Source organism: Zea mays, chromosome 8 (genome assembly GCF_902167145.1).
Source record: "Zea mays cultivar B73 chromosome 8, Zm-B73-REFERENCE-NAM-5.0, whole genome shotgun sequence".
In the NCBI taxonomy this organism is placed as follows: Eukaryota; Viridiplantae; Streptophyta; class Magnoliopsida; order Poales; family Poaceae; genus Zea; species Zea mays.
This window is the reverse complement of record NC_050103.1, coordinates 178,188,266-178,209,646: the sequence shown is the minus strand read 5'-3', so window position 1 is coordinate 178,209,646 and position 21,381 is coordinate 178,188,266. Positions and strand designations below refer to the sequence as shown.

At 42.7% G+C, this 21,381-nt stretch overlaps 1 protein-coding gene and 1 long non-coding RNA gene across 2 annotated transcripts; one reads left to right on the top strand and one right to left on the bottom strand.

Moving 5' to 3' along the window:
- Positions 1–208: 208 nt before the first annotated feature.
- Positions 209–3,613, bottom strand: LOC109941545 (uncharacterized). Its single transcript, XR_002264196.2, has 2 exons — positions 3,249–3,613; positions 209–571 (listed from the first exon to the last, which is right to left on the bottom strand). It is a non-coding gene; the product is annotated as an uncharacterized lncRNA (long non-coding RNA).
- LOC100191282 (3-hydroxybutyryl-CoA dehydrogenase) lies at positions 2,580–4,424 on the top strand. The gene is made up of 4 exons (NM_001136716.1): positions 2,580–2,843; positions 2,947–3,168; positions 3,266–3,378; positions 3,716–4,424. The coding sequence occupies exons 1-4, from the start codon at positions 2,649–2,651 to the stop codon at positions 4,083–4,085; spliced, it is 900 nt and encodes a 299-aa protein (NP_001130188.1). The 5' UTR covers positions 2,580–2,648; the 3' UTR covers positions 4,086–4,424.
- The last annotated feature ends 16,957 nt before the right edge of the window (positions 4,425–21,381 follow it).

Genomic DNA, 21,381 nt, shown 5'->3' with positions numbered 1-21,381 from the left:
CATGTTGTTCTATCATCTTCTGAGAGAAGCTTGATAGGTGGACGAAGACGAAGGGTTAGGTAAACAAATGAAGTATTCAGAGGACAAAACAGAATTGATATTGGACAAAGATTCAATCAACGTTCACATGATTCAAATATAGAAAACATTGCTATGCAAAATTTCCTCTTTCTCATATCAATCAAAGGTCTGCACAAGTGCCTTATGCTTCGTAAGATTACAATATAGAGAGAGAAAGGTACAACTTTTTATGAAGAGAAATATGTCTGGTTCTTATCGAGGTAAGGAAAATCATGTCTCTAATGCATGACACTGTTCATCTATTTATAGGCGTGCAGTATAGGTTTAGCGAATTTACAATCATGTCCTAGAACATATACATTTAAATTGTCATACATTATCGAGGACAATGTTGTCCTTATCCTTCTCACATCTTGAACTCTTGAGCTTCGAAAGCTTCTTGTGATTTTATTCAACTTTATCAAGTATGCGTACAGTGTTTGCCTAAAGCTTCTTCCTTAGAATCATGTGCATCGGTAATTTTGGGCGAAACTTACCTTCGGCATTAACCCTGCAACATATAGAACAAGGTAGAAAACACTTATTGAATTAGTGTTTTGAGGACATAAGGTAGAAGAAGGCCCCCAATAAGACCTTTTTCTTCGAGACATCTAGCAAATGAAGCCTTCGGGACCCCTCGTACCCTAGGGCACATGACAGATAGGGCCCTCGGACCCCTCGCGCCATAGAACACCTAGAAAATGAAGCCTCCATCGCCCTTGACGCCTTAGGACACATGGCATGTAAGGGCCCAGACCTCTCGCGCAAAGTTAGAAGGCATGAAGGGCGCACCAATGGTCATACCGATGAGGGGGCGCTAGGAGTCATAAGGAACCAACATATGGGCCCAACCCTTACGGAAGTCAAAAGGATCACAACGGAGAAATAACCCACATGGTAAGTCTAAGATACAACACATTGAATGTATGTTGGACGATATTACAGGGATGGTAATGCATGCAAAGACACCATGTAGCCTACATAACATTTGTAGATTAAGCGATAAATTATAATATTCTAATATTTTATAGGTGATAAATTATAACATTTTATATACATATCAAATGCAAACTAATCTATTAGTGTAAACCAAAACAAGAATGGAGGTAAGAGGACATTATTAAAAATATTCAGGAAGATAAAGAAAGGCTGATTTAAAATACTATATTTTTAAGATGTTCTCTCGCCTCTGTTTTTTATAACGTGCCTCGCTCCAACAAGCAGCGAGCTAATACGGGGAGACTGTAGGATCGAGCTGGCTCAGCTCTTCTCGTTTGTGAGTTCGAGCTAGCTCGTTTATCTCATGAGCCACTAGAGAAAAAAATATTAACTGCTAGTTAATTTAAAAATGTTTTTTTAAAATCTCACGATTCTGTAGAAAATATAAATTCAACACCAAATTAACACAGTTCACCACTTATTAGTTCATCTAACACAAGTAGGGCTGGAAACGAGCCGGACCGTCGGCTCGACGCGGTCATGTTGCGAGCCTGACCGAGAGGCTCGGCTCGACTCGGCTCGATAACAGCTCGCGAGCAGGCTAGCCTCACACTAAATCACGTTTAAAATATAAATTATATATTTTTATTATATATAAGATTAAAAATATATATAATATATTTTTAGACTACAATATAAGTGTATCATGTATCAAGTTCAAAAAATTCAATAAAATAGTTAAAAACATAATAATATGGTATAATAGTATTTGATGTTGTTAGCTCGGCTCGTAGTTCTGACGAGCTATAAAATCAGGCTCGGCTCGAGCTTGTTTTGGCTCGAGAGCCGGTTCGAGCCGAGCCTCACCGAGCCCGAGCCAAATTTCCATCCCTAAACACAAGTACATAACACAAATGTTCATCAATTTAATCTATAGTCACACGCGCACAAACTAATTTAACATGCACAAACCAATTTAATACACAGTTTATGAATCACCAGTTTAATCCGTTGGGCACATGCACATATATATAACACAATCATCAATTTCATACGTAAATTCGAAATTGAATTTGTTTTAGCTTTTTATTGGGTTTATATAGTTATTAATATGTGTTTTATATATATGTAGATTTATTACTATTTATTTAAATGTAGATAAAAGGTAAATAATAAAACGAACTCTATTGCGAGACCGGAGGGAGAAAATACAGCACGACAATCTACAAATTATGGCCCTGTTTGGTACAGCTGCTGCTTGTTGAAAAAGTAGCTTATCTGATAAGCTGGTAAAAAGCAGCTTTTGCTTGTTGGCTGCTTTTAGTTCATTTTAAGAAGCAGCTGAACTGATAAGCTGCTGCAGAAGCTGTCTGTTTGGCAGAACTTCAGCTTAAATTTGTGAAGAAGCTGAAAATAAGCTGTGCCAAACAGGACCTATAAACAATAGACCATGAAAAATAGCCACCGATGAAGCTAGCGGCAGCCTGCGGACTGTAGAGGCAGAGGAGGGCTCCCAAGTCCAAGGTGGATAAGTTTTCTAGACACGCCCTTTTCCGGTTTCCCCATTCCCACCCAGACCCCACTACCATTACCAACCAGAGCGACAAGCCCGACCGCCCGCTTCCTTGCAAACGAAACAAAACAAAACAATGGCGACAGCGAGTGAGATCGCGGCGGTGGGCGTAATAGGCGCGGGGCAGATGGGCTCGGGCATCGCCCAGCTCGCCGCCGCCGGAGGCTGTGCCGTACTTCTCCTCGACGCCGACCCCACTGCCCTCTCCCGTGCCGTCATCTCCATCTCCGCCTCCCTACGGCGCCTCGCCGCCAAGGGCCAGCTCTCCCAGGTAAGTAAGAGCGTTCTGTCGACCTCCCAAAGCACCCTTCCCGAACTGGTGCGCGGTTTTCCAGCCTTCTCCCTGACAAGTTCTGGGCTTGCTTCGACTCCAGGCCGCGTGCGAGGACTCAATAAAGCGGATAAGGTGCGTCTCCGCCGTGCAGGATCTCAGGGACGCGGATCTTGTGATCGAGGCCGTCGTGGAGAACGAAGCTGTCAAGAAGAAGCTATTCGTGGAGCTGGATAAGGTCACGAAGCCCTCGGCCATCCTCGCCTCCAACACGAGCTCCATCTCCATAACCCGCCTGGCTTCAGCTACCAAACGCCCCTCTCAGGTGACGAGCAACCTGGCATCTACTATCTGTACATGCGAAGAATTTTAATTCGCTCTTTCAGGATTTGTGAAGTGACTTACATGGTGCAGGACTGCAGGTGATAGGCATGCACTTCTTCAACCCTCCTCCGGTAATGAAACTGATCGAGATTATCCGAGGAGCCGATACGTCAGATGAGGTGTTTGCTGCGGTCAGATCTTTCTCCGAAAGGTAACTAAAAACTTGTGCTGTGCCCTTTCACCTGAACCAGTGTGTTCATAGCTAGCAGAGCAAAACTAGTGTCTAGTGAATTAGTCCAAATGATAAGTTTGCTTCATTTTAAAGTCCTGGGAAAGTTTGTGGGGGCAGCAGTGACTGCAGATGATCTCATTGCGTATTTAGCAGGTCAAAGCTGCTATCAACATGCTCGTTTGGTTTTAATCCGTACCGGCTTGCCTGTCTTGGATGTTGACAACAGCTTATGCTAGTCTGAAATCGCATATCTGTCTATTCTATAATATGGATGTTATCAGACTTGCTAGATTGTCTGATGTTTTTTTTTTGGCAGACTCGGGAAGTCCGTTATATGCTCGCAAGATTACCCAGGATTCATCGTGAACCGCATCCTCATGCCGATGATCAACGAGGCCTTCTGGGCTCTGTACACCGGAGTGGCAACCAAAGAGGACATCGACGCAGGGATGAAGCTGGGCACGAACCACCCGATGGGCCCTCTGCAGCTCGCCGACTTCATCGGCCTGGACGTCTGCCTCTCAGTACTTCGGGTACTCCACAGCGGCCTGGGAGATAGCAAGTACAGCCCCTGCCCTCTCCTCGTTCAGTACGTCGATGCTGGCCGGCTTGGGAAGAAGCGTGGAGTAGGCGTGTATTCGTATGGGCACAGGCCTTCGTCCGTCAGGCCGAAGTCGTCTCTGTAGGCGTGAGAGCAAACTGTTGGGCGAATAAAACCAGGTGCGTGTTGCAATTGCACGTCAGAGAAAAAGGGAGCACAGCCTAGTTCAGAGGTACTCAGTCGGACGCTTCAGGTCGTGTAGATTCGTAATGGCAGGGTTTGCTGCTCTATGTAGAAAAGATGGTTCAGTGTTTTTAATCTGATAAGTGGAAGTCATGAAACATTTCCGCAGTTTGCGTTCTGCTCGAGAGGGTGGGAGAAACAGAAAAGCTATACTTCTTTTGTATTGTAATCCTCTGTAAACTACAAACAGACAGATCTCACTCTCTGAACCGGTAAAGGAAACCAATGAGTTTCTATTGTGAAAAGGTGCAACGTAGATGGTGAGTCCATCTAGGATGCTTCTCATTTGGACCAAATTTTATGAAAACTTTAGATAATCCAAATATGGCCTGTTGTTTGGCAAGGACAAGGCTAGGGATGACCGGATGACAACAGGACTGGTTGAAGTCTATCAGTCTATCTAAACTTGCCCTCACACCTACTGGTGTAATTCCAAACTCGCACATAACTCGCACATAAACCCGTCAGGTTTTGGGTCACCCACAAGTTTTTATTTTACGTATAATTTTAAATAATAAGTCAGTTATAAATAATTTAGTACCAATAATAATTGAGTTATATGTAGAAATCTTAAGCTTTCTCACGTTGAGCACTAACAAAAGATTTTATGGATAATTAGCCAAATTACTTATTCAAAATAATTATTATTGTATCTTAAATATTTTTGCGCAAACTAAAGAATGGACAAAATTTTGGTTTGAGTGTGGGCCACCCGGGGGTTTAAATAGGAACTCACACCCACACCCGCGAAACTTCGGACCGGGTGTGGGTTACACCCGTGGATCAAAATCTTCACCCATACCCGCACTCATCAGGTTTCGGATTTGCCGGTTAAATTGTCATCGGTAGATAAGGCCATAAACATCACAATTGCACCACATTACCGTGAAGAAACAAATGTACTCTTTCCATTCTAAAATATAATTTGTTTTAGGCTAAACATATATTCATTAATCAATTTATGAATGTAGTTTATATGTATATCTATATTCATTATTATTCAATCGAATGTGGACAGAAAAAAATATGACTAGAAACACTATATTTTGGGATGAAGGGAGTAGGGGAGAGACTAGGGATGGCAACGGGTATTTCTTCGTCGGGGAATGGCTCCCCATCCCCGTCCCCGCGAAGGCTCACGGGGGAGCTTTTTCTCCCATCCCCGTCGAGGAATTTATCCCCACGGGAAACCCCGCGAGGAATCTGTCCCCACTAGAAGTACAATATTTAAAGATAAATTTAAATTAATTATATCAAATTAATACAAATTTAACAAATAAGATTGAAAGTTATAAGAGATATCTACTTTAGAGTTTAGTTTGCTATTTTATAACATGTCATACATTGAGTTTTTACTATAATTCTAACAAATAAATTGACTAACTTAAATAAAAAAGTTTCGTGGAGCAGGTACACGGAGCTTTTTCTCCCATCCCTCGTCCCCGCGAAATCGACGGGGATTAAATTTCCTCCATTTAGATCCCCGCAGGGACTAAATTAGTTATATACCCGTCCCCTAAGGGCTTGTTCGGTTATTTTCAATCCATATGGATTGGAGGGGATTGATACAGATTGGTAGAGATTTTGACTTACTAGGGATTGAAACCCCTTCAATCCCCCTCAATCCATACGGATTGGGGTAGAACCGAATAAGCCCTAATAGGGGAATTCCCCGCGGGAAATCAGAGATCGGGTCCCTATTGCTATCTCTAAAAGAAACCAGCACAAGGACACAGTTTGAAATAGTAAATGAGCTACCTCATCTCCCCACGTGTTTCGTTTTTCTTGAGAGTTGACCTAGTTCTCTCGATTATATCTCTACAACTATTAAGGCTCACTTGTAGACTGCCCCCGCTCGCTGGCTCCCGCGCGCGCAACCGCCGTGGCTCCCGCGCGCACAAACAACCGCCGCCCGCTCGCGTGGCTACCGCGCGCACAACCGCCGCTATTCGCGGACGCCATCAGCTCATCCCCGCGCCCGCGAACCAAACTCCGACGAAGATCTCGCGCTGCCCCCGCTCGCTGCTCCCGCGCGCGCAACCGCCGTGGCTCCCGCGCGCACAAACAACCGCCGCCCGCTCGCGTGGCTACCGCGCGCACAACCGCCGCGATTCGCGGACGCCATCAGCTCGTCCCCGCGCCCGCGAACCAAACTCCGACGAAGATCTCACGCTCGCCCGCCCGCCCAACGCGCGGTAGCCACGATTGCCCGCCCAACGCGCGCGGTAGCCACGCGCACGTCGCGCACGTCGCGCCCGCCAGGCCGCCCGCCGGGATTCCCCTCAAATGCCGCTCCCTACGCACGCGGGTGCCGCTCCCTACGCGCACGCCCGTCGAGCTCGGCCCCGACCTATCCGCCAACCAACGCCACGGATCCTTCATCAATTAGTTCCCCTGCTCAAACCCCTTCTCAATCCCCTGCTCAATCCCGCACCACTGCATTCCACCGCCCTGCCCTCTAAGATTCCCCGCCTCGCCACCTTCATTCCAACGTCAGTGTGCCGCTGGAGTTGCCCCAACACCGGATACGAACGACGTTTGCTACTGCTCAACCGCGCAGGCCTCGACCAACCAGTCATTCCTCATTCGCGGCGGGAAAGCAAACGACGGCTGTGCGGGTAATACATTTCTCTCCTACTACATGGTAATTTTCTTATGTGATGTCGCCTGCTGAAGCAAACAACAGAAGCCATCTTTTAAAGATAATGTATGCAGTACTTGATATTGGTCAGCCTTGCGCTGTTTTACTACTTGAGATTAGTTCACGTTTAACGAGCAACATGATTGAGCATGTCTGGTTTAGTGTGCGGGAAATGTATGCAGTACTTGATATGGTCTCAATTGCCTTTTACCGGATACAAGCATATATACATTGTTCAATCATTGATTCACATTGTCTCGCTTGAACTAATTGAACGGTTGACTCGGTTACCTATGTATATTATATTGCCTTAAACCTGTCTTTCCTGTTACCTTAGCATTTCACATGTCTCAGTTCTGCACTCTGAATATTAGCCAGCTCTTGTGGTTTATATGATACTCCATTTACCATATTCTTATTTCGTTGGAATCATCACTCCTTCATCTCAGTATGGATGGGGATCAATTAAGCAAAACAATAACAATTCAAAGAAAATCCTATTAGAGGGAACTATGGTAACTGATGTCTTCTAATTGTTCCCTAAGTTTATTTGTTGGTGTCAGTTTATCTCTTGTGGTTTATATGATACTCCATTTACCATATTCTTATTTCGTTGGAATCATCACTCTTCATCTCAGTATGGATGGGGAGCAATTAAGCAAAACAATAACAATTCAAAGAAAATCCTATTAGAGGGAACTATGGTAACTGATAGGATCTAATTGTTCCCTAAGTTTATTTGTTGGTGTCAGTTTATCTAGACAACTTTATAACTATGGTAACCGCTGTACATGAAATTTTCCCTAAGTTTCTTTGTTGGTGTCATTTTATCTAGACAGCTTTAAAATGTGAGAACCTAAACCTTGCAAACAGTCCAATGTGATAGAGGGTAACCACTATCAATTCTAACTGGACCATACCCAGTAGGAGCAATAGCCTTGAAATCAGTGTGTTGTCATCATTCCTTGTCCAAACTGATAACCTAAACCTTGCAAACAGTCCAATGTGATAGAGGGTAACCACTATCAATTCTAACTGGACCATACCCAGTAGGAGCCATAGCCTTGAAATCAGTGTGTTGTCATCATTCCTTGTCCAAACTGATAATACAATCCCGCTAGCAGTTCTACGATCAATAGATTTGTCGCTTCAAACAGTCCTGTTATTTGAAATAGGACAATACATGGAAATAAGGTAACACACAGGTAACAAATACCATTATTTGAAAACGATCAATAGATTTGTCGCTTCAAACAGTCCTGTTATTTGAAATATGCAGCACCAATAAATGTGACATGGAAGACAATCAAGAACATTAGAGAGGAATAAATGGTATTTGGGTACTGCTGCAGTGAGCGGGTCAAATACCATCAAGACCATTATAGAAAAAATTTGTCTTATTCTTTGGGACAGTCAAATTTTGAGAAGTACTGTACAGCTTCTTATGGGCATTCAAAACTTTCATCTTCTTTGACTTCGTTTTTTAAAACCTTCATCTGGCCCACTCTTCTGCTTCTTGATGTTTGCAGCAGAAATTAATACCATCTGAAATTGGACTGTCGTTGCAAAGTTATTTTCAATGAATTATTCAAGTTACAAATTTCTGCGATTTCTGGTACATTTCAGATTGTGCGGATTTTGTAAAGGGAGACAAGGACAAGCATTTGCGGGTTAAGGTGTGTCTGTCAGGATACCTACTAAGGTCCTCTTGTGGTGAAGGTATCAAGCTGTCTACTGTTTGGCTTTATTTAATTTTATTACTGATTGCGTTTTTAGTGTTTCATTAATAGGAATACGTATTACATTGATCTGTTCACTATTCACTACTTTAGACATGTGTTAAGCATTAAGGTGCTCGCAGTTCACACAATATTATGCTATTGTTAATTTTAATTTGGATTCCATTTGTCTTAAAAATATTTTTCTTACTACTATAACATGTAAAACTACTGTATCTATCCTGCACCATGGGAGGTGATTTTTGTTATTTACGTTATTATCTACTCCTTGTGTTCCTAAATGTCTACTCCCTGTGTTCCTAGATTTTCTTAACAAGATTTTTGTTATTTACGTTATTATCTACTCCTGTGTAAACACTTGTGTGTATTTTGGGTATTTATTGGGGTAGTCTAAAGTTTATATGCATACTTCCTGTATATAGAGGTTGATGCTATTTATCTAAGAGTATGATTTGTGTATGGTGAGTTACATCCGTTCACAATTCTCTTTCTCACATGCTTCTCTTCCTTGTTTTTTGGATCTGCCATTAAATACAATGTTGATCCTGTTGTTTCTGAACTTGATCAATCATCTTTTCAAGAACTCCAAAAACATCCTTGACAGCCATTTTAGTCGAGTCATCAAACCCAGTTAATGCATCTAATGCCTGGTCACAGTAATGGGGGATGGTTTTGATTCTTCTATTTTCGAGACTTGCGTGCTTTGATCATTCACATTATGAGCTGTCTTATCTTCCCCTATGCGACTTGTGTCACCTTCCTTTTCTGTTGTTTTAGATTGTAGATTCTGGTCTGTTGTAGCATCTGTTGATTGCTCCCTTTCTTTATAAGGCCCATTAGAGCTGACCACTGACTCATCATCAGAAACTTGCTTTGGAGTCATTTCATTGTCCCGTTCTGTTAGATGCTGCCCTTCACTGCTATCATTGGTTCCATAGTTAGCTTTATCTGATTTATAAGGCTGCTCAGTTCCAATTTATGTCGCAGTTCCAACAGGTTCAGAAGTTTGAGAAGGCTTTCCCTGTGCTGATTCGATGCTTTCTCCAGGTTTATCATCATTTGTCATATTAATGTCTTTCAGATCCCCCTCCAAAGCAGTTGCAGAAATCCTGTTATGATCAACCATTTTGGCATCCTTAAGCCCGCTTTCATGATCTGAATCTTTGAGCTTTTCCTGGGACAATGTCTTGGTAGTGGTTGGTCTTACATTGTTACAGCCAACTCGATTCACTGCACCTACACTGAAAGTTTCTCGTTTGGAATGTAAGATTTCAGTTACATAAGCTGTAAGTTTTCCACGCACATCTTCAGGTACAGCTTCTTCTAGAGCCCTCACAAACGTCTCCCCTTGCTCCACAACTACCAGAACCTTATAACAAGAAACTGAAATATAACTTGTAAGCAGCTTGATATACATGTTCTATATTACCCAAAGTTCCTGGCTTCAGCAATATAGCACCAAAAGGTTTTGGTACACTTTAATAGCACCCAACAGTTTCCAATGTTTAGATTTCTAGCACACCTAGCTTTTTCCATCGACTGCAGTTATCCATGATGCAAATACCACAAGGCTAATTCCAACAAGGCATTGCTTGTTATCAACACCTCTCTGCCTCATGCCCGATTGAGCAGTATACATACTGCAAGAGCTTGTAGCCATCGTCACCGACAAACCAATCAGACAATTGCTCTGTGGACCATAGGACCTGCTGCATGACAGGGAGGGAGGAGGGCGACAGAGGCAGTGTGACTTGCTCTGCAGGCCACACTACCTGCTGGGCACTTGTGCAGGCAGTGCCACCCCAATAGAAGGCCACCAGGGACCCACCAACAAGAAAGCAAGCCACTGGGTCACCGACAGGAGGTCGGCACATTTGGGCCTGGGCGCCTGGCACGTAAGAGCTGCTCAGTCACCTTTGTCTCATTATCTGTGAGCAGACATGAGCAGAGCGAGAAATAAGAAAAATAGCAGTAGCCAAAAAGGATCATGGGTACTTCTTGTACTTCTCATTGTGAAAAACGTTCTTATCTGTCTGAAAATTCTAGAAAGATATTTATTTTCGGACATAGGAAGTATATTGGTATTAGGCTTACCTCACTTCTGGAAAAGGTGTCCATCATAACAGATGGTCTAACATGGGGTGGCGGATCAGGAAGAACTTGAAGTATCATCCAATGAGGACGGACATATTTGGGATTCAGGCCCAACAGAAGACAGTCCTCATCACTTATACGCTTAAGAACATTATAAAGCCCTGGTCAAACAAGCCATGTAATAAACCAAATACAAGAAATAACATACCTTGCTGAACTGATTAGAGATTATGGAAATACCCTCTCATCTGAGAGAATTTGCTTGCGTTCCACCGGCTCAGGGAGTTGATCCTGATCATCAGTTTTCTTCTTTGGAGCTTTAAACTCAGCAACCATCTTCATGCCATCGACTGTAATATTTAGCGTCTGAGCACCACAACCACCTCTTTTATTAATAGGCTCATCAGTATCATGTTCCTGAACATCAAGCTCATCGCCACCTTCATATACTTTTTTGCTCTTTCAAGTATCATATATCCTCTTCAATCTATTCTTTGGATTCCTTATTTTTAAAGCCTGCTTAAATTTGGTTTCCTCCTGCAAGACAAAATAGATAAATGGTGATTAACAGGTAAATAGAATTTAGTTTTGCAACACAAATGCTAAACATTGTAAGCATCTAATGAAGTGGTCCAATGTGTAAACACTTGAACCTGAACTCATGAAAAAGACTCAACACTTAGTGTTTGGTTACGCCCTAATTACTATAGGAATAGTGCAATGGATACAAAATATACCCTGACCATTGCTGATAACACAAGCCAAAGCAAATAGGTGGTTGCAGAGGTAGTATGTCGGTTCGTTAGGATCCACAGGCTATTCTAAGTCAATAGGTTGCAGTGGCAGTGGCACTGGCTGCTCCGTGGGTACCTTGGCCCTGAAACAAGAGTCGGGTTGGTGTGTTACACTAATAAAAACACTGCTGCACTGAAACTTATCTAGATGCAAAACATACTTCTTCGGACCCCCTCTGCCTTTTCACCAGATCACGGTTGTAGTGGCAGTAGTAGCAACAGCAGTCCCTGTAATAACAGCTGCAGCTGCCTCTTGTTTTGGTAATTACAACGCATGGCATACATGTAAACAATAATTTCTTTCCAAACGAGCAATCAGTTAGGTGTGTTAGTCAAAATGAGAACAGCAATAACACGACTCAGAAACAACTACACGGTAGTTCCATACCTTGTCGGATTTCTTCAAGCTTACTCATACACTTCAGAAAGCTGCCTTACAAGGCTATAGTCATAACCACAATAGTCTTTATCACCAACATTGTATTAACTAAAGTCGATCTGCACAATGGTTTTGAAATTAACTACCTGCATGAACAAAACTAAGTGGATATGATAATAGGAAGCTTCGTTCTGTGCGTGCCGGAGATTGCGGGCTTTTTCGCTGCGTTTCTTGGCACTGATCCTGCAAGTAGCTGATGTTCCTTTTTTTCTTTCTGTCATACTTCCAGCTGCATATATACTGTGGTTTGTCCAAAATGTTTGTTCATAAACTGAGACTAAAATGTAGTGCTAGGATAATGAGGCCTCCCCGTTGGAATGACAAAAACGAAAAAGCAATAGAAAACACCTGAAACATAGTATTGCGAACTGGTGGAGCCTCGATCTGCTACCGCAACAAGAATCACAATTTAGTTTAAATTATTGTCAAATGATAATAGGTTTTGATGGAGCCAGCCGTATTGAACCGTGAAAGAGTTGCATTGGACAAGAAAACCAGGATGCCTGTGTAAGTTATATTATAAACAATAGTTAACACAAGATTTCGCTATCAAATTTATGAATGTTATTTAGTCGCATGTTTAATATAGCTTCAGGTTGTTCGACGACTATAGCGATGACGATTTTTATGGGGCACAACGGAAGTATAGTATTGTCGCTCGAGTTGAAGTTAAATTCCCGATTGAACCACGTTATCATGACAGGCAACATTACATTTTGTCTGACATCAATGTAAGACATCCCCTCTTTAGGTTTCATTTACATAACTATATATAATGTTCGTACCACAATCTATTTTGTCTTGAAATCAAATTAGGGAGCCAAGATCGAGGCCATTGCTACTCGGTATGAGATAGTCAAATACTTCAACAGTTTGCTCCATGAAAAGCATGTCTACAAGATGCACAACGTATGGTTTGGTCTTAATCCGGGTGCATTTAATTTTCGACATCTAAATGGTACCATGGAGTTGTATTTCACCCAACAAACTGTCGTAGAGCCATACACTGTCCCAGTTCAAATGCCGCCATTTCCAAAACATATATTCTTGAACCTTGATGATATTGCCGAGCTGCCAAACAGGACTTTAGTTGGTAAGAATATATCGATCTACTAACCCTAATAAAAATTCCTTTTACACAAAATAGAGTATTAATCCATATTTAATTGTGCTTTTTGTAGACATTATGGCTATTGTAGTCCACTTGGATACAATCCATCGCACAATATGGGGTACATTCATGAAGATTGTTATAATGGATGCTAGGTACATTCCATTAATGTATTACCGATATGATGTTAAATCTATTAGTACTAATCTATTCTTCACAAAATCAATGTCACAAGGTGGTCTTTACATACCATTAAAGTTTGGGGTGATTTACTAAACAAAAATGCACTCCGCTGGGCGTTGGCTAATGAGAATTATAGCATCATAATTGGGACCATGTTTCGGCGGTTCAGAAAACAAGGTACAACATATGTTTACGCCTTGCAAACACATTATTCACTAATTTTTCTTTTATAATGATTCATATTGAATATTTAAATATGCTATTCTAGAGTGTCTCGAATCAACTGACCATACAACAATACACTTCAAACCGTTTCATCACAACACCCATTATTTTGAACGTAAGTATTTTTTAAGATTACCTACATTAAAATTATGTACTTGTTTTCATTATATTGTGAACTGAGTATACATGTGATTAAATGTTGCACTCATTGCAGCAATTCAAAAGGCTTTGGTGGCGCGGAACGATCGTCAGTTTGCCGTTAGATATCTTGACGACCAAAGGCGTAGATAGAGTCTGTAACTGTTGCAAATCTAAATTTTATGATGGAATACATGTACTGTTATTGATGCAACTTACATGTGTCACAATTTGTAAAACATTTTGTTCTCCTGGGACATATCAATGAATAAGTGGAACATCAAATCGTTTAGCCCGTACGTTTTCCATTTAGAACACTATATTGGTTTAATGTTGTGTCATGTTTCACATCAAAATCGTAACTTTGCGCGTGAAATTACGTCAAATATACAGATCCAATTCGGAACAAATTTAATGTACATTCGGTATACCGAAGCCCATGTATAGGAGCTAGGCGTGCTCTAGGAAGATATTCCACATCACCAGATTTATGAAAACAATTACTTAGCGCGTCACCCATATCCATCTATGCAATTCAAACTTGGAATATAATAAAATATCTTATACGGACACCAAAATCGTTCTCCTATCACCTCTCTCTAGGTCTTATCTCTTTACTCTCGGTTATGATGCATGTTTCTATAACCTCTATTACCAAGGGCATCTTTTTTGATCTTCTATTCGCTTGGTTTATTCAAGTCATATCATTTCACCCTTGGTTCTTGCAGTATTATTTTTATGCTCATGTTTTCTCGGGTACTGTTCTTGTTATAGATCAGATGGGACATAATGCCGGTCGCAAACCATTCACAGACATCTCTAACATTATCATTAGAGGTAAAGGTCAATACAAAAACTGACCATACATCGTCGAAACGTAATAAGTAGGGAACACTAATACACAAACTTACATTATAGGTGATCAAAATGAATTGCTCGGACCAATGGTCGATGCTAAGGAGCGTAAGAGGAAAAGGGATAGGGAAAGATATGCAGCGATGTCCATTGAACAAAAAAACGAGAAGAATAGGAAGCGTCGTGAAGCACGTCAACGAAACAAGGGACACAATGTGATGCCCAATGTGTCAGGAGGTGATGATAAACGTCCATTTTAATTACTAAATCTGCGCATAAACCTACAATTGGAAAATAATTGTGTTCATATTTTATAGGTGACCAAAATGAACAGCTTAGGTTGTATAATCAGACACCAAGGCGGAAAGAGGGAAAGTTAGAGTACATAAGAAAACGTAGAGCACTGCAAGCTAGCACTTTGAATCAGGGGTCCATTGCCATGGAGGTCCCAACATATACCTCTGAGGTTGTCCACCCTACAGCATATGTATCGGAACCTGATTCATCCTCTGATAACGCATGCGACTGGGTTATCCCTGAATACACCAGTACACCTTTCATGCCAGCTTCAACACAAACTAAGGATGTCGGTTCACTCGATATGTCTACTGAGCCACTAAGACGTAAACATCATGTTCTGCGTGGTGCAAGACAAGCTATCTTAGCCCGTCAAAACAAGAAATTTGAAACAAACATTGCACGTAACGTGGCTACTTTGACTGAGGATACTATCAGTGACGTCGGACAAATGGATGATTCGACACAACCCGGTTCAACTATAGAGATCAACAACACTGGTAATTATACTAACCAGTTTTGATTGGATCTTGCACGGCGATGATAAAATGTAGTCCGACTAAACGTGTGTTTCCATCAGTACAATATAGGAATACACGCCAAAGTGCGATCGTGGCAACAAATGGGAGTGCAAACATGGTCGAACAAAGAAGTGGGTTGGAGCAAAGCCAGTCGGTCCCAAGGTTCATTTCCAATGGTAATTGTTACAAATCTTTATTGAGGTTATATATTTTCTCAACCCTGAATGCCATGTCTTTTACTTGGATTGTATTTTCACGATCCAGTTGATGACGATGATGAGGGTGTCATATTCGGAGAGGATAATGATGAGAACGAGGGATATATATTCGTTGGTAAATGTACTTATGTCAATTTATATTACAATACGAATGCGTATCTAATTTCAAATGTCTTAATCGTTCTTTTCCAAAACAATATCAGATGAGGACACTAACGAGGACTTCGAGAAAGATGGTACTCAAGATCAATCTGTTGTCACTGATGTGCCTGACCCGTACGACAAGGTCTACAGCAACATCCCTGAAGAAACACATATGTTGAAGCACGTTCCCGACTGTGGTTATTGCACCGCGAAGAAGTTTGAGTATGAGCCACCTGGGTTTTGCTGTCGAGGTGGGAAGGTTGAGCTAGCCCCACTAGAGACTCCTCCCCAGCTCAGGAGGTTGTGGGATAGTGCAGACTCTGATGCTAGGCACTTTCGTGATAACATCAGGTTTTTTAATGGCCATTTTTCTTTCACTTCCCTGTACTGTTGCCTCGACAGTATGACAACTAATATGCGGGATTCTGGTATATACACATTCCGTGCACAAGGCATGATGTACCATAATATCAAGTCATTCGGTAGTGAATGTGGGGCAGAGCATAAACACCTAGAGCTTTACTTTTACGATGATGATCCCAGTCTCGAGCATCGATTCCGTAAGTGTCGTGAAGATCAGATTCAGAAAGACCAAGAGGTTATTAAACAGATAGTTGGCATACTTCGTGGAAATCCGTACTCTGAGCACCTTAGGAGCATGGGTCATGTTGAGAACCTTGCTGACTATCACATCGCATTGAACCTTGACCAAACGTTGAACCAGAAGACTTATAACACACCTCTCACTTCGGAGGTGGCCGCTGTCTGGATCGAGGGGAGCGAACGGCGAGGCCAGTTCAGCAAGAGTGTTATGCTACATGGGAAGGATAGGTCAAGTCATGGCATCCGCTCATACCATGGATGCTACGATGCGCTATCATATCCACTGTTCTTCCCTAGAGGTGAACTTGGATGGCATGCAAATATCCCAAAGGTTGGTGTATCCATGGACGAAGTGGATGCATACCGGGCGACGCATAGGAGAAATAATGCAAATGATGAAGATGCGGGTTAGTTGTTTCTTTGTAATTTCTAAGTTGTTCACATTAATAAATATGTTTTCGACATCACTAAATAATCGATTCTTGCGTATGCAGAACCTCCTACCCATCTATGTGTGTCCGTGCGTGATTACTACTGCTACAAATTCCAGATACGTCCAGGGGTATTCAATCCAATACTTCATGGTAAACGGCTTTTCCAGCAGTTCGCGGTCGACACATACATTAAGATTGAGAGCTCCCGTTTAGATTTCATACGTAAGAACCAGGATCGGTTAAGGGCAGATCTATACCAGGGCTTGGTGGATAGCATGTTAGATGGAGATGTTAGAGGAGAGAAGGTTGGAAAGCGAACTGTGTTGTCACCGTCGTTTATTGGCGGTCCTCGTGACATGAGACGTCGATATATGGATGCTATGGCTCTGGTGCGGAAGTTTGGTAAACCAGACATCTTTCTTACCATGACATGTAACCCTAACTGGGATGAGATAAGGAGAGAGCTTCTACCTGGACAGACACCGCAAGATCGTCCGGATCTTGTAGTGTGTGTCTTTCATGCGAAACTACAGGAGCTAAAGTATCGGTTGACTAAACAGGATATTCTCGGTAAAGTCCGAGCCTACGTCTACGTCGTGGAATTTCAGAAACGAGGTTTGCCACATGCCCATTTTCTACTCATCATGCAAAGGAAGTACAAGCTCACGTGCCCTGAACAGTATGACCTTTTGATCTCAACTGAGATCCCATCCAACAAGTACCCTGAACTGCGAAAGATGGTTATCAAGCATATGATGCATGGCCCGTGCGGGTCGCTAAACCCTAACTGCCCATGCACTAAGGGTCGTGCATCGTGCAAGAATCAATACCCCCGGCATTTCCGTGAGGCAACCATGCAAGGGAAGGATTCATATCCTAATTACAGACGTCGTGACGATGGACGTAAGGAAAAGGTTCGAGGATGTGAATTGGACAATAGATGGGTTGTCCCTTACAACCCTTACCTCCTTCGGCTCTTCAACTGTCACATCAATGTTGAGGCGTGTGGGAGCATCAAGGCTGTTAAGTACCTGTTCAAGTACATATACAAAGGCCATGATCGTGCGTCTGTTGTTATGAGAGATGCGAGTAAGGAAAATGGTGATGTAGATGAGATACAACAGTATAGAGATGCAAGGTGGGTGACTCCTCTGGAAGCCTTATGGAGGATATATGGATTTGAGCTTAGTCAAAACTCTCCATCTATGATGCCGCTGCAACTCCATCTTCCAAACATGCACATGGTGACGTTTCACGAGCGACAAATGGTCGAGCGAGTCGTCAACCGTCCAGGTGCTGATAGGTCAATGATTACAGCATATTTTGAGGCGAATAAGCTGTACGAGGAGGCTCGGGGCATCCTGTATCGTGACTTCCCTGAGTGGTACACTTGGAAGCAGGGCAAAGTGTGGCAAAGGAGGAAACAAAATACGGGTGGACAAGTCGGTAGAATCGTCTCTGCTCTACCATCTGAAGGGGAGCGCTTCTATCTTCGGCTCCTCCTAAACCATGTGACTGGTGCTACCTCCTATGTGGATCTAAGGACAGTAGACGGTGACACACTACCATCATTTCGTGAGGCAGCACAAAGAAGGGGATTACTTGAAGCAGACAACACAATAGATGAGTGTCTCAATGAAGCTGCTCTTTACCAAATGCCATCAGCGCTACGGAGGTTGTTTGCAACGATACTGGTTTTCTGCGAGCCGAATGATGTGGCCGAATTGTGGCAGAGACACCTTGACACAATGTCCGAGGATTATCATCGTATTACTCAGAGCAAAAGCCATTTGCAGCAGATGGTCTTGATTGACATTAGAAACATGTTGCAGTCAATGGGTAAAGACATAAAGACATTCCCTCTACCTGCTATCATCGATAGATATGACGATTCACAAGGTATTGATAGAGAGATTTACGAGGAGGAAATTATCGAGGCGACGGCAGAAGATGTTGCTTTGCAAGCAACCCTAAATGAGGAGCAGAAGTCTGCCTATGAAAAGATCTTATCTGTTGTTGACACCAGTAATGGCGGTGTGTTCTTTGTGGATGGGCCTGGTGGTACTGGAAAGACTTATCTGTATAAGGCATTGCTTGCGGTGCTACGTAGTCAGGACAAGATTGCAGTTGCAACAGCTACATCTGGGGTTGCGGCTTCCATAATGCCTGGTGGGAGAACTGCCCATTCACGCTTCAAGATACCACTTACTATTGATGATGGTGCTATATGTACCTTCACGAAACAAAGTGGGACATCAAAGTTGCTACAGAAAGCGTCACTCATTATTTGGGACGAGGCATCAATGGCTAAGAGACAATCAATTGAAGCGTTGGACAACAGCATGCGTGATATCATGGGACGCCCTGATCTGCCCTTTGGTGGGAAGACTATTGTGTTTGGGGGAGATTTCAGACAAGTACTCCCTGTTGTACGTAAAGGGTCAAGGGCTCAGATAGTTGCTGCCTCTCTACGGAGTTCTTACCTATGGGAATCAATGTGCCACCTAAAGCTTGTCCGCAACATGAGAGCAAAGAGCGACCCATGGTTTGCAGAATATTTGTTGCGTGTCGGTGGTGGAACTGAGGAAGTGAACAACGATGGTGATATTCATCTTCCAGATGAGGTATGTGTGCCATATACCGGTGATGACCGCGACCTTGACAGATTGATAGATGACATTTACCCCAGTCTAAACGAAAACATGTCTAATACAAGCTACATCACTTCAAGAGCAATATTGACTACTCGGAACGATTGGGTTGATATGATAAATATGAGGATGATCGATCGTTTCCAACGGGAGCAGATGATGTACCATAGCTTTGACACCGCGATGGACGATCCTAATAACTATTATCCATCGGAATTCCTAAACACGCTGACTCCTAATGGACTACCCCCGCACGTTCTGAAGCTCAAAATTGGGTGCCCAGTCATGTTGCTTAGGAATATAGACCCTGCTAACGGACTTTGCAACGGTACACGGCTGGTGGTACGTGGTTTCCAAAAAAATAGTATCGATGCTGAAATTGTCCTTGGTCAGCATGCTGGAATGCGGGTTTTCTTGCCTCGTATACCCCTGTGCCCTTCTGATGACGAGATGTTCCCTTTCCATTTTAAAAGGAAGCAGTTTCCGGTAAGACTAAGTTTCGCCATGACTGTTAACAAGTCCCAGGGACAGACGATTCCTAATGTTGCTGTGTACTTGCCCGAACCAGTATTCTCTCATGGCCAGCTATATGTTGCTCTCTCAAGGGCCACAACTCGATTGAATGTGAAGGTACTTGTAATTCCAGTCACTGATGACAAAATGAAGAAGGGGGTGGAAAAGAAGTCAACAATAAATGGCGTAACATACACAAAGAATATTGTCTATAAGGAGGTCCTTACGCCATAGCTGTACTGTGAATTTATTTCTGTTGGTATAATGTCTGTGAACTCGGCCAACACTGTATGTGAACACTATATTTCTAAAGATGTGTGTGCTGGTATCGGATGTCGTGAGCATCTTGTAGAACATGTGCGCGTTCGTGCGAGCGGCCTCATGGCCATTGATCCGCGTCCTCGTCCTCCCGGACCCGCGCCTGCGCCCGCTTCTCCGCTTCCTCGTCCTCGGGCAGCAGCGATACCCTGCGTGTACACCTCGTCTGTCGTCCGCCTATACGGAACAAGACAGGTTTCTCTTGTCAGCCAATAGCTCGAGTACATTGCGCTCGCAGACCCCCCCCCCCCCCCCCGCGCGCACGCCGCACGAGCTCACATGGAGGGTGACGTCAACGACGAGGCAGAGCACGTGTGGCGTGAAAACAGTGCTTTGCTCTACCAACCTGTTTCATCTTCCCATGGGAAGCAATTATTGGAGAACCTTTATGCGAGTTAATTAGTGGAAGAACAACAGCCCAATAATCTACACAAGCACATGTTGCAAAATATCTGCAATTTATCACGATATGAAGATTCAAAAGTTAGCACAATGCTACATAGAACTAAGAATAAGTAGCCAAACATAAATTTTAGGTCATCATGTATTTACACCATTATTTTCTTCCCACTATTATGCACAAGGAAATCAACAAGCTGAGATGACTTCTTTGATGCTTCACATATCATATACTGCACCAAAACAAGGTTATGATTTTGTAGGGAACAGCTAGAATTCAAGAAAATCAGAACACAGTTATCATAAAAACAAGAAGTATATTGATTTAACCTCCAACCGAAGCCCTAATGGTGTTATGGATGGACCAAGCTCTTGTTGTCCAGAAACTTTGCTTGTGGACTTTGCCTCTGTCTTAACCTCAACCGAATCCAAACTGTTTTCTTGACTTCTGTTTGAAATCTGGGGAAACAATCTTCTCCTTTTCAAACTCCTTTCCTTTTCAAGATATCTAATATACCGTTCCCCAAGAAGGTTACATAAACACACAGCTCCTCTTATTCATAAAGGCCAGTGAGATATAACCTCTACATAAAGGCCAGTAACAATGAAAAAAACAGAATGAAAAAAAACAGAAGATAAAGAATACTTCCTACATGGTGCAAGCATTTCTCTCCTGATGAACGATATAGCCGACATATCTCTCCAGGTACAAAAGGTGGTCCATATTCGTAGCTACGAGCACCACCTCAGAAAAAAGAAGCTAGCTCCTAAAAGAGGTGACAAAAGCCATAATTGTTTCATTATGAAGTTTCACATTGGACAGTGGACAAGTGATTGGCAGTGACACAACATACCTCTGTAACAGTTGACTCCTGGGAATT